This window comes from Netta rufina (assembly GCF_964035555.1).
Source record: "Netta rufina genome assembly, chromosome: 3".
NCBI lineage: Eukaryota > Metazoa > Chordata > Aves > Anseriformes > Anatidae > Netta > Netta rufina.
In genome coordinates, this window is record NC_140125.1 from 119656169 (window position 1) to 119681928 (window position 25760).

At 52.4% G+C, this 25760-nt stretch overlaps 1 protein-coding gene across 4 annotated transcripts in view; it reads right to left on the reverse strand.

The window, feature by feature from the left end:
* Positions 1-2734: 2734 nt before the first annotated feature.
* The window catches only part of EXTL3 (exostosin like glycosyltransferase 3), a 107483-nt gene continuing 84457 nt past the window's right edge, over positions 2735-25760 (reverse strand). For 3 of the 4 annotated variants that reach the window (XM_084284727.1, XM_084284726.1, XM_084284725.1), the window contains exons 5-9: positions 21548-24153; positions 6534-6661; positions 4309-4453; positions 3804-3932; positions 2735-3324 (exon numbers count right to left, since the gene is read on the reverse strand). In XM_084284727.1, the coding sequence (XP_084140853.1) occupies positions 3115-3324; positions 3804-3932; positions 4309-4453; positions 6534-6661; positions 21548-23695 (2760 nt within the window). In that variant the 5' untranslated portion in view covers positions 23696-24153 and the 3' untranslated portion in view covers positions 2735-3114. The remainder of the gene's footprint in view (positions 3325-3803; positions 3933-4308; positions 4454-6533; positions 6662-21547; positions 24154-25760) is intronic. The other variant, XM_084284728.1, reaches the window with a different exon arrangement.

The window sequence follows — 25760 nt, forward strand, 5'->3', positions numbered from 1 at the left end:
CGATTCCAAAAGCCAGGTCGGTGCCTCTCGAGTTCCCATGCCCCCCGCTGTTAGCACGGTCCCTGCAGCCAGCAGTGTTTTGGGGAGGAATCCCAGGAATTTGGGCTCCTGGGGCAGTGTTCACCTCCTCCCTTCTGGGACATGAAATTTGGGGTTCCCTGAAACCTCTCCTGGAAATAAAACCCAGCACAACGCTCCTAACGGAGATGAGCCTTTACCCCAAGGCAGTGAGGGACATGAAGAGCACAATTCCTATGGGGCAGGCAGCACAGAAGTGAATGGGCAACTGCAGAGGAAGGCAGCTGCTGGGGAGGAAAGGGGAAAAAAGAAAAAGAAAGCAAGAACAAAAAAATCCAGCATCGTGTGGGAAATCCTCCGGCTCCGTTCCGCTGGGCTGGCCATGGCCAAGGCTCCTGCCCTGGGGTCTCAGCTCGCGGTGGCGTGCCCCATCCCGCTCCCAGCCCCCAGCAAAGCAGGCACGGGGACGCGCTCCGTCAAGTTAAACTCTCCATTTATTGGATCCTTTTACAAAAACCTCAACATATGAATATTGTGCTCGTGTTGAAGGAGTGTTTCTGGTCTGTTTTTTTTTTTTTGTCTTTAAACCTGGTGCTCACGGAGCAGGGCGCAGGGGAGGGCAGGGCTGGGCGGCGAGACAGGAGCGGCACCGCGGGCGATGTTATTTTATTTACAGCGAACGCCACCGGGCCTGGATGAAGCAGCAAAAATGTTGAAAAAGGGGAAAGGCCTCGGGAAAGGTGCTGCCACCGAGGGACCTTCCTGCCACCGAGCAGGTGACAAACCACACGCCCCACCCTGAGCTTTGGAGTTACCCGGGGTCCCCAAAAACCAGGGAGCGAAGGGCGATGGGGACGGTGGCAGGGCTGGGCTCCCGAAATGCCTCTGTGCTCCCTGCTGGTGGAGGGAACCCCGTGGGATGGCTCAGGAGCAGAAAGTCGTGGTGTGAATCACGGGGCTGTACTCCAGAAGGGTTCCTGTGTCTCTTTAGGCAGATTTGGGAAAGCTCCAAAGCCGCAGCCCCAGCCCTGGGGGTGGGGAAGGGGACGGGGCATTGTTTTCCTTATCATCATCCCTCCCAACCCGCCCGTCCCTATGCAGCAACCATTTAACCCTCAGCCCCAAACCCGTCCCTTTTTTTTGGGGGGGGTTCAGCCAGGAGGAACCCCTCTCAGGACACAGCACGCGCCGCACAACCGCGATGCTCCACATGGACCAGGGATCTTCAAAAAAAAAAAAACAAAAAAAAAAAAACAAAATAAACACCACCCAAGAGCTGGGTGAGATGGGCAAGAGGCGTCTCTCATTATTTCTATAAAGTGCAATCCACAGCTGCAACGAGGGGGGAGCGAGCGCCGGCAGCAGAGGAGCTTCGTGCTCCTCAGGGACCACGGCGAGGGCTGCTGAGGCTGGTGCAGCTCTCCCCTCTGAGCAGGAGCAGAAGATGAGCCCCTCCCCGAGGTGTTTTGGGGCCTCGCTGAGCCCCCCGTTGTGTCCTTACAGACACTGGGAACCTTCACGTGGTCTGCTTGAAGGGCCTGATGTTGAAACAAAAAGGGAGTGGGAAGGAAAACACCACAGACTGAGAGGAGACATCTCCGTCCTTGTCACCGCGCTCTGCTGGTGAAGGCAGGACCCCCTCCGTCCTTCCCAAAGGGCAGAGCCGTACCCCTGTGGCAGGGAGGGCTCAACAAGCTGGCTGAAACGGGGCTGGGCAGGTCACAGAGCCCCAAAACGTGGTGCAGGCTACACGAGGAGGGTGCAGACCCGAGGAATGAGTGCAGGAGCTGCCAACGGAGCGGCCCTGCTCCTGCTTTGGGACATGGGTGGGTGACAACATCCCCCTGCTGCCCGCACACGGGGCCAGGAGAGCTGGGGACAACGAGGTTTCATCTCCCCATGTGCCCAGAGCCTTTGTGGGGTTAACGAAGCCTTTGCGGGGTTAACAAAGCCTTTGTGGGGTCACCCTTCGAACACAGCCCAAAGAGGACGAGGTTTTAAGGCAGTTACACTGAGACCCCCAGGGATTGAGGCAGAGAGGGGACTCCAGCCTGCCCCCAGCTCCAGCAAACCCAGGCTGCGCCAGCACCTCGCTTCAGTGCTGCCCATGAGGGTGGCCGATCCCAAGAGATGGCCCCAAAAGGGCCTTGATACCCCACTGCTACCCCCGAAAGGCCAGAGCAGGCTCGAAGCCTCTCCACAACCTGCTCCAACACACGACGCTGGGTCACTGCAGCCCTGCCGCGCTGCAGGGGGAGCGTTCCCAACCTCAAACCCTGTTTTTGAGGCCTGGCGGTACCTGCGGTGGAAAAAGGACACCAGGAATGAGAGCACAGCAGCCGAACGCCCCCGTGGCTGCGGTGTGGGACCCGGCGTGGAGTTGGGAGCCGGCTCAGGACCCTCCAGGACAAACCTTGTCCTTGCTCAGCCCTCGTGGAGCTGCGGGAGGCTCGGCAGGGCGCTCATCAGCGGGGTGACACCTGGAAGTCCTCAGTAGTGGCCACAGGGCGATGGGAGCCGGGCCGTGGTGTGCAGGAGGGGAGGAGGAGAGAGGGAGGAAGGACGGGGACAGCATCACCGGAGCTGCCTCGACGTGGGGAGAAACCTTTGCAGTCAAACGCCGCCGACCTGGCCTTGCCACGGCGCCCCCCGAGAGCGCAGACAGGTCCAGAGAGGGGTGGGAAAAGGGAAAAAAAAAAAAAAAAAGCCTCACGCGGCAAATCTAAAACACTTTCATTTTAAATAACAATAATTATAATTAAAAAGAATGGTTGTCCTTGGCTAGCCCGGGGGCGGGTCCGCTAGCCAAGGCGCCATTCCTCAGTGTACAATCCTAGGGAGCGTCCTGGCAGGGGCCGGGAGATCCTGCGCCCCGCCGCCTGGTCGTGTCGCCGTGGGGGAGAGCAGGATGGGGGCAAAATGTGCCTGTCCCAACCCCAGGCCGTCCCTTTTCCTCCACGGGAGGGAGGCCGGAGTCAACAGCAGAAGGCTTTTGGCCCTCGGAGCCCCGCTGAGAGGCCACCCCTCCGCCCTCGCCCGCCTCGGGATGAAGTTCGGCGAGCCGAGGGGCATCCGGCCGCCCGCTGCCTGCTGCTTTTAGATGAATTTGAAGCATTTCGTCTTGTCGTGGGGCAGGCGGGTCTTGAAGAGGACCGAGTCGACGCGGAACTGGGTGTAGAGCAGCGGCATGTAGCCGTACACCTTCACGAAGAAGTTGATGCACTTGTGCCGCTCGTGGAAGTGGGAATCGTCGTGGGACAGCGCCTGGGGGCAGCCGGGGCAGCGGAAAGTCCAGCGGGAGGTCACCTGCAAGAGAGGGCCGGGGGCCGGTCACTGCAGCTGTGTTTAAAATGATTCATTTGGGGCACAGTTTGCCAGCAGAGATAAAGAGAGGAACGATTCACAGCCGAAATTCCTGCCCCAAATTGTGGCGTTGGTTTGTTAGCACGGGGCAGGGGGATCCCAGCCAGGCTGTTGGGGTTTCGTACCAACGGCTTTCCACTCATAAATGTCTCGGCAAAGCCACACAAGATCAGCCAGGAAATCTTTTCTAGTCATGCTGTACACTAAGGGAGGAAGGAAATCTGTCTTCCAGCTGCTCCGCGGGGCCTTTGCTGACCCAGCAAACCCCCTGCTCTGAGCGGCACCGTAAGCCAACCCCAAATTCATCCCGCGTGCCACGGTGAGGACTTGGCCGCTTCTGGAGGCTGCGCTGAGCTTTTGAGCAGGCCCTACAGCTCCTCGGGGACGGAGGGGTAAAAAAAATAACAGTACAAAGTCCCTACCTTTATGGGAGGCTTTCTCGTGAGGTGGGAGACGAGGAAGTTCATGGCGATGTCCTCGCAGTTGATGTACTCGTCCACCATGTCGCGGATGGCCTGCGGCATCACGTAGGAGTACAGGTAGGCGTAGTACTGCAAGAGGAACAAGGGGAAGCGTTGCTCGAGGGGATCCCGGGCAGCACGCGCTGCCTCGGCCCCCTCAGACCTCGCTCTCTTTGCTGCTGCACAGTCAGCACGTCGCCAGCAGCTGGCGGATCCCCTTTCCACAGGACAGCTCAGGAAACTGTAGGAAAAGGGCCCGTTGCCTTCCCAAGATCTGTTTGCCCTCTGTCTTCCTTCTCACAGAGAGAAGAGCGTGTCCCAGAGGCATTTTCCGCCCTGCTCCCTTCCAACAATCAAATCAGAGCTAATTCTTAACAAATAAATCACAAACACACAAGCTCTGGTTCCTCTAGGAAGGAGAGGAGAGCTCCAGGCTGGCCACGAAGGAGCGGCCGCGACGTCTCACCTTATGGAAGAAGGCAGCACCAGTGAGCACCATGGAGAGCTCACACGAGTAGTTGGAGTTGTAGAGCCAGGACTGGTGGGGGATGTCCCACGCGTGGTAGCGCCCCGGGAAGCCGACGATGCGGTCCCTCGCCTCTCTCCACACCCTGCAAACACACCAAGAGCTCGGATGAGGAGCTTGGAGATCAGCACAGCTCTGCCTGAAAACCTCCAGGGGCAGCCGGGCGAGATCATGCCCTCGATGCCAAGGGATCTGCTCCCACGGAGGTGCTGCAAGTTAGGGGAAAACTGCATATAAAAAATAAATAATTGGGGTTTTCTGGTCCAAAGAATGGCCAAGATACATCGTAGTTTGGACAAAGAAAAGATTAAACATCGTTAAAATGTGCAAATGTGGTTTAAAGCCACGGGCTGTGAGCGCAGAGCAATGCTGGGTGCCACCAAATTGGGTTTCCTATGTTGGGCCTCTTCCAGAGGGCTGTTCCAGTTTATGATTTGCAGGGGAGGGAAGTGCTCCTGGCTCACGCATACGGGATCTTCTAACTCCTAAAGGTTGCTCTGTACGTTTAAAGGAAAGCTAACGAAAAAAGCCCGATGGCCCCAAATTAGTTTCTGAGGTACAGAGAGCACGGAAAACGGTGAGCTCAGGTGAAAAAGGGCAGGGAAAGAGGTGGGGAAAGCCACCAAGATGCAAAACCACCGGCTCTACTTTGGCTTCCTCTTATAAAAAGTCCAGAGCAGCCATGGCTCTGGGCTGGGAGTAACCCACCCCCTGCCCCTAAACCCCCTGGGCCTTCCCCCACAGCTCCGTTTCCTCCTCCTTAAGGCAGAGGTGACAGGGAGCTCTCTTCAGGAAGGCTGCAGGGATGCTAAAGAGCCCGGTGTGTTCAGAGGGAAGACGCCAAACTCTGCTAAATCTTTGTCCTTCACCCTAAAATGCTGCTGGTCCCCAGGGAATTAAACCGTGAGGCTCGCGTGAGAGAGAGCGGGCTCGGTTAATATTCTGCTCCCAGCTGCAGCTCGCTCTCCTCAAGTGAGAGCCCCCAGGAGAGCCGTGAGGCTGTCAGGAATCATTAAGACAAACGTCAGAGCCCGGTGTCTAACCTGGCAAACCAACCCAGCCTCCACGTGCGGGGCCGCCAGCTTCCCTGCGAGCATCTGAGCCGACCTCACGTGTCGGTGCCCAAGCTCAGAGAGCCCGGACTGCAAAAAACAAGTCCCAGGCGGGAGCCTGGTGGACTCGGGAGGGTTTTCCCTTCACCACAGGCACAGAACGAGGCAGCGAGTGTTTTTTTTCTCTTTTCCTGAGGTGGAGGAGAGCTGCCACGGCTCCTTTGCCTGCTGAGAGCTTCAGAAGCGATGGCTGCAGGGCTGCTGCAGACACCAACTTTCCAAGGGCGCTCATTACGCTTCCTAACACAGCAAGGAGCAAGGATGGGGTTGTTGTTACGGCCTTGAGTCAAATTAATGAAGCTCCAATATAAGCTGGTAATGAAAAGGGAGTAATTAACGCTGCCAGCAGCGGCCCTGGCACCATCCTCCCAGCCCTCGCTCGCTGGCTGAGCTTTCTCTCAATGTTTTGAAAAGCTGGAGCAGGAACTGCTCGCCCCTCCTCGCTTCTCCCACCTCCTGCTTTCACAAAAACCTGGTGTTTTCGGGACAAAAAGCCAGGGGAAAGTTAAGGGAAGCTGTAGGTGCTGGAGCAGAAGGAGGTGGGAACGGGAGCAACCTCTTCTGTGCACTGTTTCTCTTTTTCATCTTCTGGAGAGAAAAATGCTGCGATAGCTGCCACATCCCAGCATCACACGGAGCAAACGGGATGCTTTGCCCAAGCAATCAAGTCCTGCAAGGGCTGTGACAGTCCTGGCCTTGGCAACGTGAAGGATGGAGCGCAGAAGCCTCTTGGATCTGTTTTCCAGTTTTCTTCTTAACACACCCTCAAGAACATTACGGGAGGGTTATCAGAATTGCAAAAGCCTGAGAGTGAAGGTTAGGAAGTGCGAGAATCAGGAGGGTTGCCTGGACAACCTGGAATCAGCCCACCTGCAGTCATTAAACACTTCATTAGCACACATTTCTCCTCCAACAACTCGAGCTGGAAAGCCCCAGGAAAGGCTGTGCTAGCCCTCGGCCAGGCTCTCGTTTTAACCACAGGGCCATGAGCAGCACCGGGATGCAGAAAACATCCAGGTGGGGTTGAAAGCTACACCCTTGGAGGCCACTCACCGGAACCCAAACATGATCTCGTCGTGGCGAAGGTGAGCGTCGTCATCGATGGACAGGATGGCCTCCGTCTCGATCTCATCCCACGGCAGGAAGCGGTTGTTCAGGCTGTTCTTCTCCGTGCGTACGACCTACGGGACAAACACGAGCGTCACGGTGTGCAGATGGAAAAGGTCTCACCTGCCCCGGCACACCTACGGGCATGCCGATCCCTGGGCTGCTCCGTCCTGCCAGCCTCCTCTTAAAATAAAATCCAGCCTGGTGAAAAGAAGAAGGCGTCACGGGCATGAAACGCCGTTAAATGAGATTACGTTTGGTCACATAAAAAAGCCATTAACAGGGGGAAAATATTTGTGGCGGGGACCCGCGTGACAGCTGGAGCGATTAAACTCCTGTGTAAAGCCCGTGTTGGCGCCTTCAGCTGTCAGCAGGAACAACTGGGGGCAAAAAATGGAGCGTTCGATGAGAAGGCATTAAAATGTTTCGCTGGAGAGCCATCAAAAGCACAATTTATTGCAGGAAGGGGAATGAATGGCGCAGCTCTAGGAGGTGGTGGATCAGGGTAGAGCCGTGCCGGCAGCGCTCCCAGCCCAGGAGGGATGAGGTGTGAGCAGTGCCCGCACGGGAAGGTGAAGTGGAGACAACGCCAGAGCAAGAATTTCTCCCCCCTCTCCCTCTCAGTCGCTTGCCGGACTGGAAGGGCTCTTTGGCAAACCGATGTGGTGCCAGGAGCCATGTTTTGGGATGAAGCTGCTGCTGAGCCTTCATAAAATCACAGAATCATTAAGGTTGGCAAAGCCCTCCAAGACCATCTGGTCCAACCACCCCCTACCACCAATGTCACCATCAAACCACGTCCCCAAGCACCACGTCCAACCTCTCCTTGAACACCCCCAGGGACGGGGACTCCACCACCTCCCTGGGCAACCCGTCCCAATGCCTGGATGCTCTTTCTGAGCAGAAATGTCTCCTCATTTCCAACCTGAACCTCCCCTGGGGTCCCTGCTGCTTGATGGGCCACCAGGAGCATTGGGATCCTTGCTCCGAGGGGGACAGGGCTGAAGCAGAGAAAAGGACTGGACGGCCTTACGCACAAATAAACCCCTGTGGGTGCTCATCTACAGGGCAGCCAGCCAGACCTTGGAGGGGACAACGAGCACTTCCAGAGGGACAGAACACGTACAGGGCCCCTCCAGAAACAGCAGCCCCTATTCAGACCTGCTCAGTGCTCCCTCCAGCTCAGAGACATCATAAAATGGGTGTCAGGCCCTCGTGGGTGTAACACGGTGCCTCTGAAAGAGGCTCCATTTCTGAAGTCTTGTGGCCACAACCAGTTTCTGACTGCCTGCTTCGCCTCCTGTTGCTGGGCTTGCCCTCTGGTAAGGCTGCAGAGTTATTAAAAGCAGCGCCGATCCATAATTTATCCTCCTGCTTAAGAGCACACAGCACGCCGTGCCTCTGCTGGTACGGTGGCATTTCCTCCCTGAGGCTGATCTCATTGAAGCCCAGGGGTGTCTGACTCGTGAGGATTAGCAGAAGTTGGACCCAGGCCATCAGAAATGCATTTAATGCTTTCCAGGCAAGGTCCTGCCTACCGCTCCCGCTGGACCAGCTGAAGACACATGGATAGAGGACAGAAGAGAAAGAATTGGGGCCGAGCAGCAGAAAACCCTTTCTGCCCCATCAGCACGCTGAGAAATGTCCACGGCTTTGTATTTAGCAGCCTCCTACTTGCTGTGGGTCCTCAATTCAGCTTCTCGGGAAAGACTCAGCTTGTACATTTGCAAAATGGCAAATTATTTCCACTCCCCGGAGCTGCAAGAGGGCAGCACAGAGGGTGGAGAGATTGGTGCATTGGCACGAAACTCTTCCCTAAAGAGAAGGATGCTACGGAGGAGCAAGATGCCTCCGAGACTCAATAAGCACATCCACCACGTGAGCACAAGCGAAAGTTAGAAGCAACTTAAAGCTCCTGCCTTTGATGCCTTGTTTTCAAAGGAACTGTCCCAATTTACAGCACTTTTAGGATGCGGCTAATTGGCATCAGCCATCTAGTCAGTGGCTTCTGGAAATCCCTGCGCTTGCCCCTGGGTGACTGCACCAGGAAAGCAAACGGGGACGTGCAGGCAGCGATTCGAGAAGGGACCAAACCTTCCTCCTGTCTCTGCCCTCCTGGGACGGCTCAGCACGGTGCCTTTTCCTCAGGCAGGACTGGGTTTTGGTCTCGAACACACACACTGCATCCCGAGCTGGGGAAACAAGGGCATCGCGTTATTAGATGGGAAATAGAGCTCTTGAGAAAGAGACAAGTGAACCTTTGGGAAGGTTTTCTTCTTTAATACAAGTGGCTAATCTTGTAAAAACAGGTTACAAGGGGGAAGGGGAGGAGTACTCAAATCGGGGACTTGAAACATTCCTATCTCTTCGAAGGTTTTTCCATTTCAATGGGCCTCGGAAAACGCCAGATTTGTCAGGCGTGAAATGGCCATTACGGGCACAAATGCACTCAGGAACTTATTAGGCTAGGTGAAAAAGGAAGGGTTATTACACCAGCCAAGTATAAAGAAGTCCAATCCTCTCCCTCCCGTGGCATTAAGTGAGATTTAGCAATTTTTCCTGACTTCATCACAAACCTAAAATACAGCTGAACGGCACCTTGTCGGGCCGCGTCCTTGGCCACGGGTATCTCCATGCACTCCTTCAGAAATAGCAGCTCAGCCTCCCCGTGCCATGCGTGTGGAGAAAGCAGGCAGCCACTGTGGTGTCCATACACACCTCTATACGTACACAAGGCACGGTATGTTGCCAAAATCTGGGATTTATGGACGAGAGGAGGTGGCCTGGTCACCCTGTGGGACCTCCTCAGGCGGTGGAGCAGGGCCTCAAATCGCTTCTCTTCTCTGGAAGATTCTCAGCCTGAGGTGCCATAAAGCTGCTGAGAAACATCTCGACAACATTACTGGGAGATCAAACTTCTTGGCACTGGTTGATCTCCAAATGCTTTCTGAAGAACCAGCAGCAAATGGCTGGTGGGGTTGGGAGCTGTGAGTTCAGCCATGTTGCCGATGTGAGCCCCTGCTCATGGGAGCCCCTTCTCAGACCCGACCTGTGGCCACCTCAGGTGTCTCTGACAGAAAGAAATCCCTTTTGAAGACATCAGGAGATGGGGGAATCCATCCTTCCTCTGAATGTCCCTCAGGACGTCCAACCTAAGGCCAACCACTCGCTCCTCTGAGGGATCCGCCATCAGCTCCCTCAGCAGGCCTCTTCCACACAGGACCGGGCGGCGCCATAACCAAACCCTCTTTCAGTTCTTATTCAACCAGACAAAGCTCTCCATCTCTCACCCAGGGCCGTTTCTCCTGCCCTTCCCTCATGTTAATAACAGCTTTTGATCATATTTTTCAGGGGTTGTGAGCCAAGAGCTGGGTGAGCACCCACCAAAGTTCCCTCAGCAAGTGTGAGGCGCGCTGAAATGCTGAGCTCCGGCTCACCAGTTACTCACCAGTAACCTTCACCCAGCGAGATCCTAGCACTGGGGAGCTCAAAAAATCCCATCAGCTAAAAGAAAGGCACACAAATTCACCAAAAAGCCACCCTCCCCTGGAGGGAACGGGGAGGCTCCAACCACAGAGCACAGCAACACTGCTAGGACCTTCACACAAACCCCAGCCGCTCCTGCCTCACATTTTGTACTTCTGGCTTCTTCTGTACTTCTTGGTTATTTTTGGCCTTTTCTTGTCAATTTTGCTTAAACACCTTTGCCACCAGTGGTATTACCAAGCGTGGTGCTGTACAAAGTCGCTGCCGTGGCTCCCAGCTCCAAATCACCTCAGCAGTTTACACACTTAGGAAGTTTGTCTTAAAACTACAAGACATAAAATGCTTCTCAGCACAACACACACCATATTACAGACTTCTGCTCCTCTCAGCAAAGCGAGGTGATTTCATTCCACCAGTTTCTTTTGACTGAAGGAGCACGAAACCCCGAAACTCAACTCAAACCTGTTTAATACATCCATTTGCTCCTGGCGTTGTTCATGGCCATGCTGGCCAAAAAGATCTTAAAAGTGTTGGACAGAGCTAAAAGAAAGCATAAATCTGTCTTCTGCCCACCAAGAATGCCCCAACCAACACCAGTATTTTTTATTTATGCAGAATATTTATACATAAATACAAAAATTTAGTAAAATCGGTGTCTTCCAGCAATGTCTAGTGAGGCTTTATGCCTAAGCCTTAAATTAAGCGTCACATCTAATTTGATGGCGAAAACATGAAGAATGTCTGTGCCCTTGGAGAAATCCTGACAGCTCCGCTTAGAGAAGCGGATTGATTTGTGGGCAAAGAGCAAGCTCTGCAAGCAAGCGGGAAGCTCATTGCTCATGTCAGGTCTTCATCAGGAAAAAACCAAAAGGGCACCCTTAGGAGAGCTGAGTAATTCGGGGAGCCAAAGAATGAGTTCTCGGGAAAAGGATCCACTTCCACTGTTCCCAAAGACACGGGGAAAAAGGGAGAAGCAGAGTGGTCCTGGCAGCACAGTCCTCTAGGGCCGACGCAGATTTACAGCCCTGTCAATCCTCTTCTTGGCACCAGCTCTTGAAGTTTGCAGTAAGATCCAGAGAAGGAAGGCACTGAATGCGCAGGGAGGATGCTCAAGGGCTGTGCCTCAGCCTTGCTGCCATCCCAGGGACTGAACCCATGGACAAACCCTTCTAAAAAATGTACTTTATCCCGATGGTAGCATCTGGGGGCAAAGAGCCCAACCGAGGACACACCATTCTGCTTTGTATGGCTGAGCCAGAGGGATTTGCAAGGTCAGAACCTCAGAATTGCAGCAGAGGAGGAACAGCAAGTGGCACCGGGAATCCCTTTGCCCTTACCTGAAACTGTTCTGTAATCAGGCCACTCATTTTCAGCTCAGAGGTCAGACAAAATCCGGATAATCCCCTGATGAAGCAACACGCCCAGCTCAGCCCTCAAGACCTACAGACTACCAGACACAACAGCACACGAATGCTGAGCTGGCAGGTTATTTACAGGGCAGGAAGGGCTTTCTTCCCAAGCAGATCTCGTGCCTGTGTGGATTCACATACACGTGGGCAGGATAAATATTAATTTTTTACCTGGTCTGGCTCCATCCCCTGCTCCCACTGCAGTGGAGGTGTTGGATCAGGCTCTTGCTTCTCCACTGCTGTGCCCAGGGATGCAGAGGAGGAAGGCAGCCAGCCTGCCTGTCCTAGGAGCAGCACCATCTCCACAGCTTTTTCAGGAGCGCAGATGTGAGGACAGGTTTGCACTGACCAGCCAGAAACGAAGAGGGATGCAGCACCACAAATTTCCCTGGCTATTGCAGGAATTTTGGAATTTGGGATCAGGAGAGACTCCGTGTAGAAGCCACACACCTGAAGTTCACCCTCATAATGATGACTTTGATCCCAATTTCTCTCGAGCTCCCGGTCATCTTCCCCCATGTAATACAACAAAGGGCAGAGGCCGGTCCCAAGACCTCACAGATGTGTCCTGTCTGCTGGACGAGCTCCCAAGCCTTCCGTGAAGAAGCCAATGAAGCCACCAGCATCTCCACAGCCACCACCACACATCTCCTGCAGCATTGAAAGCCTCCTGAAAGCACAACACCACAAGCCCCTAGGCTCTGTCCTGCCCACACAGAACTATCTCCTCCTGCCAAGCCCAACTCCCAGGCTCCAGGCTTTGCTGCCTTCAATTCGGAGGTGTTTTCAAGCTTTGGATGAAAAGATCTCAGGGACTATTTTAAAAATCATCTCCAGAGGAATGAGTGAGTTTCACTGGAGGGGAATTTAGCTGCAAAGCTACCCAAAGGCCGCGTGCAGTGCACGTAAATTGGCAAAACAGATGCATTTTTAAAATAGGCATAATTAAATAATGCAACATAAAACCAGACGTAAATTATCCCCCCGTGAGAACAAAACCACACAGGAAGGTACTAGTAGAAATCCCTTTTTAAAACCGATATGGTGTCCATGGACATCATCTGTGCCAACGCTTGGGCTCTCTTTAAACCACGCGAGTGGTATCCGTGGGCTGCTCATCTCCGAGCTGAGAAAACAGCTTGAGATACAAATAAAACCCATTATTTATTCATTTTCATAGGGGTGCAGCTGTCACTCGGTTCGGAGGAAGCTAAGGGAGAGGCGTACTTATTTTAACATTAAAGAGATCCAGATCCTCACTTATTTTTATTTTCCCTGCGTATCCCTGTTAGTGGCTGTGCAATTAAAGATGAGCATTGGTTGTCCACCTAGATTTATTTATAATTATTTGCAATTATTTGGCTTTGAAGAACATCCTTGGGACAACATGCTGTCATACCTCATAGGTATTCTCCCCTGGCTATTATTTCTTTGCAATTAAAAGGGGAATATCCAAAGGCATGGAAGTGAAGTGTTTCTTTATCAGTGCTCTTCTGAGCCAGGCAGAAGTCACAAACCTGCTTCCACCTGGCAAATCCCCTCTTGGTATTCAAGGCAGGAAATTCAGGTGAATTTATTCTGCTTAGGAGATCACAGAACATGCTGGGGAGACCGGGGACGGCAGCAGGAGCATCTGCACCCTGATTTAGCAAATTAGGGGCACAGAAACGCAACCAGTTGTCTTTGGTAAGACAGCAAGGCAAACAAATAAATATCTATCTGCTGTACCAGCTCTCTGCCAGGTGTCTGCTGCAATTTGAAAGTGGTGGTGTTTAACTGGATTGCAAAATCAGCTTCTTACCAGGTGCTGACAGCTGCTGTGAGGGTTTGTGCCTCTCCTGCTGCCCGCAGCTCCTGCAGGAACCCCTTGAAGGAGGCCACGTGCGCCCTGTATCCAGCTTTCTGCAGGGAGACCCAGGCTGGTTAGATAATAGCAGCTTAGGAGATGATGTGCACGCTGCCAGCGAGCCGAACCATCCCTCTGCGCCAGTTTTAAGCCCAGTTTGACCCCTAGGAGTTAGCAGTTTGGATCTGCCAGCTCCCTGGGAAAGCCTGACCTGATCTGGGGAAAAATATTCAGTGTTCCTGCCTCGCCTTCCCAGCTGCACTACGTGGATGGAGCACTCAGCACAGATGTGTAGGGAGATGTTCAGGGCCAGGTACAACCTCAATACCAACCTTAGTCTTCGTTGGAGGAGCCATACTGGAGCAAAAGGAAGATGCACACACTATAAAGTCTTGTCCTTATTAAAGCAAGCAAGCAAAAGCCCAAAACTTTTAAAGTACCAAAGTCCAGATCTCTCTCAGCCCTTCTCTCTGGAGAAAACCCTGCTGGCGAACTCACGTGCTTCTAAATTCATTGGAAAAGAATTGCTGGTCCCTGGGACTGCGCCGAGAAGTCTGGCAGCAAATGGACTGAGAGCTGGGGGAGGGATCTGAGAGAGGCTGTCACATCTCATCTGCAAGACGGAGAGCGTGTAACAAATTAGCCCGGCAGTTTAGGAGCACCCTTGAGGTAGCCTCTCCTTGCCAAGCCATCAGCTGCTGTGCCATAGCAGGTCGCCAGCAATAAAGGGAAGAAAACACACAAATGTCCACTTGAAAAACAGAGAAACACACATTGGAGAGTGAGAACATCTCAAGGGGAAGAGGAAAGTGCCGGCAACCCAAGGGATGCCGTCCCAGGGGATTACTGGAAATACTTTTTTTCCCATTCACTGGGGCAGAGCTCATCTTTCCACACGCTGCTCTCCGGCTGATAGCCTGGCTGCTTTAATTAACAGAGCCTTCCGTCAGTACGGTGCTGCACGATTACTTCTTCTGCAGGTTCCCTCGCTGTCTACGAGGCATCTGTCAAGCAGGATTTCCATGACGAAAGCGAAACGAAACGCCCGGCAAAGCAGGTGTAATTATTTTAAAACTGGTTAAATTCGGCGTGGCTCAGCAGCTTGAGCACGTTACGTCTAATGATGCTCGAGGATGTTCAGCTGCTGTGGCCCATCCTAGATGCTCTGGTGCAGATGTTCACGTTTGGGGGCAGGAGGCATCAAAACGAACATTATTTCTCTGTTCGTGGAGGGAGGAGGTGGGGAAAGACAATTCACAACTCGCAGAGCACTTAGTGAAAAAGCTGGAAGGAAATTCAGTGTGGAAGCAAAACCACAATGGCATCAACTCCACGGGCAGGTTATTTTTTGAGGAGAAGGGGGCAGAGAAGAAATGGTTGTGGTGCCAGGAGCAGCGAGCATGAAGAGCACTCAGACCTGCACACCCACTTTCAGCTGCCAGGTTCATGCCAGACTAAAAGTTTTCCAAGGACATCAGAGATTTAGAGAGTTGAGATCTCACTGGGAAAGTTCTGATGGGTCTGGGCTGGCTGAAACGGCGACAGCTTTGTGCCAGCAAGCCTGTCCTCAACCCCGTTACCTAGCGATGAGAGCTCTTTTCTGTAAGGTTAGAAGAAAAGACCCAGCAAATCCATGCCACGGTTCTGCAATCAGCATCTTATCTCTCATTTTTCTCCAGGATGAGCACGGCTTATGCAGAAAAGCAATTTCCATCAGCTCGGATATCAGAGAGCGGGCGGGATATTGCCCTGAATGTGGTCAAATAAAGGGGAAAGGCAGGTTGGGAAGATCTTCCCTTTGCTCACAGGTTCACCTGCTGCACGTCCCAGGGCTTCCAGGCAGAGCCAGGGCAATGTCCTGTTCTTCAGAGCTCCTCTTGCTCTCAGACTCTTAATTCAGGGTGATCTGTTTAAGCTTCTCCTGCTATTCAATTAAAACATTAAATAAAATCAAGGGGGAACAAATGCTTTCAGTGAGAGGCTCCGAAATAGATGGTTGGGATGAGTGGGGACTACCAAGAGCACCTCCTGCAGCATGGGCTGGGAATTAAGGATGGCCATGTGCTAGCAATTACAAAGTTCACATTGATTAGGCATAATTAAAACCAATACCTTTTAATAAAATCTTTCCACCTGTTTCCACCAGCCCTGTCCAGGATGCTTTAAAAATTCAGCGCTGAGCACAAAAACCCATTTACTTTTCCTGCACGGACCTCAAAAAAAAATCAGACTGCAATTCAGATAAGCGTCCAGACACCCAAAGACGTTTGCTGAACAATTTTGATCTGAAAAATGTTATCTGGGAGGCCCGAGAACGGCTTCACCAGATTTCCCATCTTTCTACTGCTAATAAAATCTGGGAATAGGCAAAAACAGCTTTCTACAGCGTTTCTGTGAGCTCACAGGGAGACATACAACTTCATGCTTCAGTGGGCAGGAATCATTTTCTGCTCTCTGTGCCTCAGTTTCTCTCCAGCTCATTTCCAGCATGCCCCCGTGTGCTGTTTATGGTCTTTGTCCCATATTTATCAGCTCTGGAGGAGGAGAATCCAGGATTTGATTTCTAGAGAGGTGAGGAAGCATCATCCATCAGACAGAAGGGAGAGATTCCTTGTGGGAAAAGGGGTAAAAGCGTCCAGGAGATGAACAATTTTGTGGCTGCTGTGCCACCACCAGCTTGGGAGTAAGTTATCATCTACCTGCGAGCTGCAAGGTCGCTGCCGATCGATCCCAATGAGTTTGGGGAGGCATCTCTGAGCTTCATCAGACACGAGGGAACAAGCGGAGTGATGAAAACCTCTCCCTTGCCCCTCATCTCTTTCTCTGCCCTTGTATCCAGACGTTACAGCCCCAGAAAAGGCAGAGAAGGTGAAAACGGAAGGCAAAAAAAAGGAGAGAAAATACCTACACACTCAGTTCTGCCCCCAACTTCTTCCCCAGCATGGATTAATTTGCTGCTTAAACAGCAGAGGCGGACTGCAAGGGGGTGGGAGTTAATATTGTCCCGCAGGGACAAGCATCTGGGTTTTAGCAGCACAGGTAAACCGAGCAGCAAATCTGCTGCAAAAACTACGCAGAGAGGCAGCAAGCTCCGAGGGGTGGGAGAAGCAAGGCAGCTCGCGGGGCTCCGCAGGCAGCAGGTGGTGCTACGAACCCGGCAGCAGCACAGGAATATTTGGCGGTGTTGTCCTGCCTCTGAAAACTGCTCTCACGGAGAGATTTTGTAATTCGTGTACCTTTGCTGTGCTGCTGCTGAAGGTGCTGTGCTGGCTGGGTCCTGTCAAACCCACGGGGTTTTATTCCCCTCTGATGCAAGCTCCCCCTGGTCCTGGCGCAGGACCACGCACACCACCCCAGTATAATCGAGTTACCGGTGTCCACGAGCTGCTGGTGCCCCAGCTGAGTTTGCAAAGTTGGCTCTGCTCTTCCCAAAAAAACAAGCACGAAGTCGCAGGACAAGCGCAGACGCCGATGCTGCAGACGTGGCAAGCCACAGCCGCCCCGTACAGGGCTCTACTCCTCATCCTCCGAGCTAAAAACAGCACCTGGGAGCTCCCCGTGCTCCTGCCGTGGACATCCCAGGGCAAATTTGAGGATTTCTGGCAGCAAATCGAAGGCATCAAGTCTTTCAGCAGCGGGCTCGGCACAGGACAGCTGTACAGACGCTGCTCAAACAGAAGGGAAAGTCCTGACAGCATCTCCCCCAAGGCTTCTCCCGCTTACCCAGTGCCATTTCAGGGGGCAGGTCTGCAGATTTCAGCGGCGGTGCTGCTGGATTTGAAATTTTCCAAAGATGCTTCCTTTTCAGGCAAGCAGCTCAAGTGAACAAGCTTCCTCAGCCGGCCACCAAGCCAGCAGAAAAGGACACGACGCCACTAGAACCGGCTGCAGAGATCAAAGCTAGCTACTTACCCCGTAACAAAGCTGAGGGAAAGGATTAGTCACTGCCGAAAGCCACGGGAGCTGGCGCTGGCAGTGAACCCAGGCAAATTGCTCGTAAATGCCTCCAAGCACACACAAGCCCGGAGGAAGAGGAGAAAGCAAAGCCCTGCAGGGCTTTTCCAGCCATGGCTCGTCGCCGAAGGAGCCGTGCGCCACGGAAGAGAAGGAAAAGTCAGAAGTTTGGGTTATTAATTCTGAGGACATGAGCACAGGTTATGGAAATACCGTTTTGGGAAGAGTATGATGTAGCCTATGCACCCACGGGTCTGTCCATCCTATAATATTGGAGGCTGTGCTCCAGGCATGATGCCAGCACCCTCTGAAAAACCCTGGGGGTCCCCAAACTGAACCAAAAACCAGGCAGGCATTCCTGGGGCAAGGGGAGAGCTGCCACACGGGCTCAGAACAACACAACCGGATGATCCTGATCCAAAAAACACTCCTACCAACAAGTGTTTGTCCCCACGGAGCTTTCTGTCTTCCACGAACCCTTTTCAGGGGTTGCTTGGACCCATGGCCTTTGGAAAGCACATACACGTAGGCTTTCCTGGCCCAGGCTGCAGTCCTGGGGGGCTTTAAGTAAGTTTCTGCAAGGGAAATGGATAATTTAATTGCTGCAATAGAGGATCTGCGGCTGTTTTGAGTGCAAGCTGCTCCAGAGTTTAATCAGCTCGCAGGTTGGGGCTTTGTGCTTTCTCTACGCAGCGCCGGCAGCCTTCTGAAATACATCTTAAGTGGGTCTGGCTGTCCAAACACTTTGTTTTCTGGATTAAAACCAGACAAGAAAGAAGAGAAATGACTCCTGGTCCCCTTTCCCCAATCCGTGCCCTGCTCTGAGCCACATGAAGGCATTCAGCCAGCTTCGGAGCTGCTGAAACCACACACCTCAGTCATTCAGCATCGGGCTGGGCACACTGCTACGCCAAAATTGGGATGAGGAGCACAGGGAAGTGCCCTGAAGCCACCAGAAACCAGCAGCACACCGGCTCCTGAGCGCAGGGAAAAGCACAGCGGGATCTGAATCGTTCTTGGGTGCATCTCATTACCATTCGCGTGGGCTGCCCGCGTGGTTTCCTCGGTGTTTTGCCTCGTTTGTTTCCCTTCGCTTTTATTTGCGCGGGTGAAAAAGCTGCCAGGGAACTGCAAAGCGAAGAGCGAGGTTCTCCTGTCGTCACCTGGATGTTATTTAGAAATCCTGAGCGTGGAGAGGCTGAGTGGGGAAGCTGGAAGTCTCTGTCCCAGGACCAAGCCAGGTCTTCTCCTTACTGACTCAGTCTTCATTCCGCTGCTGGAAATCCTTCCAAGGTTGATGCAGGAGCCACAGCCAGTTACCTCTTATCACTCAAACCCTGGTGCAGTCTTTCCACCTGCTCAGAGCAGAGATTTAACCCCAAACCCTTCTCCTTTTACCCCCCAGAAGCACAGAAACGGCAGGAGCACGCAGGAGAGCTGCCACCCTGCCCGCACGGAGCCCACCTGCTGGCACCAAAAGCAGGCACTGGGTGGCCCGGGCAGGCTTTAACTCCTTGAGGATATTTCAGCTTTGGCAGATGTCACAGCCACCTCGAGGGACACCCGATTTCAAGGTTCAAAAGTGAGCTCAGGAGGTAAGGGACGGTCGAGATGTCACTGATGGCACGGCCGTGGTGATGCTCTCCGGGCTCCTCTGCGTGCCAGGTTCACCCGGTGAAGTGCTACAGATGCAAACACTTGGGGGAAGGAAGCTTTCAGGCTTGCACAAACAAGAATACTCGTTTGGATCCTTGTTTTTTATCTCCTGAATGCGAGATGGGAACAGCCTGCACGGCACAAAGGCACTTCAAACTCGAGGGCAATCCATCTACATCTGTTCTGAGGGAAACCTTGAGTGACTACACACAGCTTTACAGCGCATTGGATCTGCACCTAGCTCAGCACAGGACCAGAATATATTATCACAGACTCCTGTGCAGCTCAGGAACCTGGCTGGTTTATCTACTAAACGCTGCCATCGCAAGAAATCTATACCAAAATAAAAAAAAATTAAAAATCCAATTTATTCTGTAGCCCTGTCCAACTCCTGATCAGCAACCTAAGGTCAGCCCAGGCTGAAGAAGGAAGCACAACTCTGCTCCTTGCACCCTGCCAGCAGAAAGCTGCCCACCAAAAGCACAAAATAAGTTTTTTTTACCAGCTCCAGCAGCGCCTCGGTGGGACTTTGGGCCACATCGAGCAGCGCGCACGCTGGCCAGCTGCGGGGACGTTACGGATCTCATTTGCTACACAAGGATACAGCACTGCTTGAAGATCTGAGAGAATTGGATATTCCCCATCAAAAGACACTTCTGCCCTGCAAGGAGATGAATCCCACAGCTTTGGAGTTGCTTCCAGCAGCAGCTGAAGGGGCTGTGTTTCTCCCCACTGCCTGCAGCACCCCGCGTCTCTGCTCGGCTCCCCAGGTCCCTGCAGCGGTGGCTTTTAGGACGTGTCACCGTTTGAGGAAGCCCAGGGAAGTTTTTGTACCATTGTTGTGCCAAAACAGGGGGCAGAGTATTGAGGAACACTTACAGACCCCAGCATGATCTAACCAGCAGGTCTGGAGGTGGACGAGCACGTTGTGAGATGGATGCCTGCAGGCTGCAAAGGGTTAGGGCTCATGTAGGGGATCCTGAGAGCCTGAGGCTCTTCTGAAGCATGGCACGTAGAAAAGCTGTGCGTGTGTAAGGTTTGTGCATGTCAAAGTCCCCAAAAAACAAGTGGGACCCCAACACAATAGACGTACAAAAGAGAGCAGAGGAAAAAAGGCATTAACGTCCATCAACAGGAACGTATTTTCCTTGCACAAATAACACCCATTAGCGACTCCAAAGAGAAGCATCCCCAACTCTCCAGCTCCGGAGGAGCGCACGGTTTTGAAGCAGACACAATGCGAAGACTTTCACAGAATTCAAGCATTCAACGGGCCTAATGTGAGAGATTATTTCGCAATTATCCAAGCAATTTTCTCTCCTCATTGTCCCTGGACCATAAGGGTTTTTAAATGTGAGCAGAAGGATTTATTCATCACAATAATAATAAAACGAAATATTAAATCAATGAATCTCCTTGCATGAAGCATAAAGCTCACATTGCTATTAAGCTTGGCGGCGTCCTGTCACATAAAGCACATGCAGTTTGCGTACTTAAATACCATCTCCCTCTTTTATTTCTCCCTTCCCTAATTTGTAACGCATTATCCTTCCATTTGTCCTCTAAACATGACCGGATTCAAACAACGCAGCGCTGCCTTTTTGCTTGTGCTCTCTTTCCGAGTGCAGCTGGAGATTTGTATTTCATATTGATCACTAACAATGCCCGGTGCAGAAAGTCATGCGGAGACTACAGAGAAAGTCCTAAAACAAAGAAATAAATATTAATTAAGGGAGAATTAGCTCGTTAAAAGCAACGCTGCCAATAGGCAAGGGAGTAGCCAGGCACCAGAAGGCACGTTGGTCTTTTAAGGTGTCATTTCTTCAGTTTGGCTGGGAATAAATCAGCCCAAATCTGACCCAAACTCACTAAGACAGAAACTCTCACAGTTACATAGGTCTTGGCTTATGCTTTCCCCCATTTTCTCTCCTCTCCTCCCTTGTAATACAACATGATAAATGCCTTCGGAGGCCCTTATCGAGCGCACAGCACAGCTGCAGTGCGTCCCTCTCTTGTTTTTGTAAAAGATTTATCAGGTAAGGTGCAGCAGCAGCCACTATTTAGATATTTATAAGGTGCCACCTGTCCTCACAGTGTGATACTTGAAGTGCTCGAGCAAAGATTTTCAATAAACAGGCCTAAAATCTCTTACCCTTAAGCCCTGAGACTCATAGCGGGCTCCACGCACGCAATTATTGCTTCAAGACTGCCAAATACCCGGCACTGCGAAGACCCTGCACGTCTACAATTCAGATCATTCTGTCTATCAGCTCCTGCATCCCGTGAGCTGAAGGCTGCAGGCTGGCTCTCACGATCCCAATTCATCTCGCCCACCTCTGAAGTCACGGAGAGAAACGAGCCTTTCTACAAGACAAGCCACGGAGTCCTCACGCGCGCACCTAAAATGGGTCAGCTGAGTCATTACCTTTCATCTCCCTGTTTTTCTCCACGATAAAGAAACCAGATCAGGTACAGACATCCGCAAGGATGCGAGACGAATGCTGGCCCAGATGACTAAGCCGAGCCGACGCTCTTCAGAACGGCTACAGCCAACTTTAATATACAAAACCCACTGTGAAACGAGACCACGGGGTCTACATCTTTCTTACCATGATCGGGACGCCGATGTCTGGCCACAAGAGATCCTCGGAGGGAAGCTTGGGAGAGTTCCACACTACCACCACTTTATTTAAGTACGGGAGACCATTGAGCCTTTCTAGGGAGTTCATCAACACTTCCTCCCGCTCGTACGTTAGCATCACGACCGTGAACTGCTCCCGGGGCACGTTGCCACCCAAAGCAGCCTGGAACTCCTTCCCAGAGCCACCCGCTCCTCCACCTATCGGTCGAAATCCAGTCCCGGACCCTAAAAACTTGGCTTCCGATGGTAAAACAGGGTCGAAGGGGGTATAGGGGAAGAGGTGGAAAGGCCCTGGAGCGGAATTCCAATTCCTGTAGATGTCCATTGCGGTGAGGGTGAAATTGCGGAGATATTTGGGAGATGCATAGGGTGGTTCGGTTTCCACAGGCCCCAAGTCCAGGTCACCGTTGTCTGCCATGTTGGGGTCTGTGCCAGCAGCTTTGCCCGAGCGGTGGGGGATCTCCACCGCAGTTTCTTCTCGGATAGGAGCAGCCGGGATTTGGATTCGAGTCCTTATGATGGCTAAGACTGTGCTGAAAACGTTGTCGGAGGTGGAGAAGTAGGTCTCCCACAAGAAGCGGCCCTGCCTCCTCATGGCGAGCAGATCGTTGTCAGAAATGCTTCTCAGAAGGAAGTGCACTTCTGTGATACGTGGCTTTGGTATGATTAAGGCTGCCTCGTTCCACCGGATCACATCGTTATAGGGGAGCTGAACTTGCTCTCCGAGAACCACCGGGATGGCTCCGACCTCCAGCGCCTCGAACAGTCTCATGGCACACCCAGCGGAGATCACCAAGCGGGTGTCCCCCGGGGTGATTATCAGTGCAAAAGTAGATAGCTTCAGTAGCTCTAGTCTGTCGTCCCTTTCTCCACACAGAGCCCACTCAGTGGGCAGACTCGCCTTAGGCTGGTTCTTGCACGTGAACTCCACCAAAACAAAGTCCAACTTGCTGTCCTGAACGGCCTTCAGGGTGGTAATGATGCGATCGTCGTAGTCAGCTGGGGCGTTGCCTTCAATCTCCTCTTCGAAAGAGCGAACCTCTTGCAAGCTGGATCGCAGAGACTCAATCTTCTCCCCCTGGAAACTAAACAGGTATTTACGCTTGACCGGCACCTGGGGCGGGATTTCTAGGAAGTTGGGTTCAGACATAGCGTGGACCAGGGGTGATACCACGATGTCAAACCCTGGTCGGTACTGCACGTCGTAAAAGGTGGACTGGGCGATCATGGCACGCCCCGTGCTGATGTTGTAAAGAAAGTTCTGAGTTTCCGATTTCCTCGATAAATTGATGATGAGATGGTTATGTCCATCAGTCCTCCAATACGGCAAAGAGTGCAACTGTTGCTCTAGTTCAGTAGGTTTTGGCATCACGGGCTCTTGCATTTCCCCCACTAAAATTATATACACACAAGCAATATTTGCATTTTCAGTAACATAAACATTAGTTCTGACAGTCGCCTCAAAGGCTTGCTTAATTAAAGGGTCTAAGGAGCTACCGAAAGGGTAATCGTCACTGTTGTAGACGTAGACTGGAAAGCCAGATGTCAGCGGGCATCGTGAGTAGTCAAAGCAATTGTGCAGCCTGCAATTCCGGTTGGATTTTGGCAGGGGGAAGGTCACGTCGTCTTTGTCTGGCAGCAGCCGGATTGGCAAGGAGAGCTTCGGCTGGTTCTGAGCCATCAGCTCTTTGTAGGAATGCTCCGTCTGGCTGATGACATTCTTCAGCTGCAGCAGGTCCTGCTTGGCGTTCTCGATGCTCTTTTTGCAGGCCTCGATCTTCAAGTTGAGCTTGGCGATCTCGCTGTTGAGCTCCTGCCTCTTGGCCTCCAGCTGGAGCAGCTCCTCGCTGACCGACTCGCGGATGCGGCACAGGTCTTGCACGTGCTTCACCTCGCACAGCTCGTTGCCGGTCCGAGGGCCGAAGATGCGCTTGCCGGCATCGTCCGCGTCGTCGATGGTGGTCAGGTAGTAGTGGGCGATGAGGGGAAAGAAGACGAGGATGATGAAGAGGGTGAAGCTAAGCCAGGTGAGCCGGATCCGACTGGACCACCTCAACAACCACGGCTGGCCTCCGTTCCCCGCTCCCCCATTCCGCAACATCGTATAGCCAGTCATGAGTTCCCAAGTCACCGCCTGCCCAGTCACGTCGGATCAGTAGCCATAACCAAAAGGGCTTTTACAGCAAGTCTCTGCAAAAAAAAAAAAGGTTACTCTGCCTGCTTAACGAGGAGCCAATAGAATGGGAATTTCATCGTGTCGCCACCACGGCTCTCCCGCAGTCGTTTCGGTCCCGGTCGCCTTGCTCGCCGGCCTCCTCGCCCACCCCGGCCCACCCTCGGTCTGCGGGCGAGTTGCTGGAAGTGTCACGGCGTTGTCATGGCGATTGGGAAGTCTCAGCCAGCGGGGGAAGAACACAAGGGGCTCAAGCCAAACTCCGCCGCTGCTCTCGACATCCTGCATTACCATCCGATGAATATGCAGAGGCACCAGCCATCGCGGAGGCCGAGCCAGGAGGGACTCGGAGGAACGTCAGGCGCTCTCATCGCTGCTGCACGGGTGATGCTCGGCCATTCCTGCAAGAGAACAGGCAGAAATTCAGACAGTGCCAACAAAACGACCCCGTAGTGACCTAAGACCACGCTCGTTTTTAAAAGCAACTCTCCTCTCTTTCCAAATAGCAACCTTTGTACATGTTTAACATCTCCAGGGTTAACAGCAGCAAACCTGAGAAGGTGATGGGATCCATGAGGTGTGGACACGTGGCTCTCGCTGAGCACCCTCCTTTTCATTAGGGCTGCACGTTTCAGTGGCCAGCCCAGAAAATCCCAGCCCTTAAACCTGGTTTCCTTTTTCTGCCACTTTCTTACTGTGAAACTTTGGGGAAGCTGGTTGGCATCTGCATGTCCCCATCCCCTCACGTTCAAAAGGGGAATATTGACATCCACCTGCTCTGCCTGCCCGCCTCCTAATGGCACGTTGGGATCCGGGGACACGGCAGCACTGGGAATTTGTCCTGCATAACTGAGCGTAATCACTATTGTTCTGCTCGAGTGACTAGAGCTGATGAGGAATTTTTAGATGAAGTGTTTTGCTTTCATTTCCTGCTGGAAAATTTCGATTCATCGCCGCAGAAAGTTTAAAGGGAACGTACTCACAGCGGTTACAACCACCTCTGCAGGCTCGCTGCTTCTGAGGTAGAACTTCGGGTCAAAACTGGAAAAAAGGAGCCTGTCTATGCTGTCCATCAAAGCAAAGATGCTGGAGTTAGGATCTGCGTGGTACCATGCCACACAAGTGGCATCAGCTTGCTTAAATATGCCCTTTTCGCTTGGAAAACTGCTGTGGCACTGAATTAACAGAGTGGCTAACACAAGGATGTGGCCAATTCAGCAGAGTCTTGGCCAGGTGATTGTGTTGCCATTAGAAACTCTCCCTCCTTTTTATCAGTAGCATCCGAGTTAGCCACATTTCTGGGATATTTTTCATACCCCGGCTGATGAGTACAGCATTGGGCACAGTGGCAGTTCTTGCACAGCCTCACGAGAAGCTTATTCATTTCCGCTTCAATTTTTAATTAAAGTCACCTACAATGGTGACAGTCACTTTGCACTACATCTATTTCGTACTCCCCTCATCTCCTCACCGAGAAGTAGCAGGAAGAAGGTGAGGAGGCAACCTGCAGCTAAAACAGAGCTCTGAAAACCAGCCAAAGCAAACCAGGAGTTCACCTTAGAGGAGCAGAGGTAAGTCACGGATAATTTTCCCTTCAGTACACGAGTGTGTCAGGGGAATAAACTGAAGATTTGACTCCAACCAGGAAAAAAAATGTAACTAAAGGGAAAGAAGTGGACTAAAAACACAGAATTCCTAGGCCCGTTTTGTTACAGGGCTCTCTGCTGTTGGTAGCGTAACGCCGCATGATTGAAGGAGAATTTCCCCTTCGGCCCCCCAACACGACCCCCAGTTGGGAGCTGCACTGCAATTAAAAACGAAAGCAGCTTTTAAATTCATAGCATTGTCTGGCAAACGCCACTGGTGTAAATCTCAGAAAGCCGGGCGGATAAAAAGGGCTGAAAAGTCAGGAAAAAAAAAAAACAAAACGAAATCAGCTTTCTCCGATCTTGGCAGCGTCGTCGGTGCAGGCAGATGGGGGAGGCTTCGGCTCTCCTGGCAGAACATT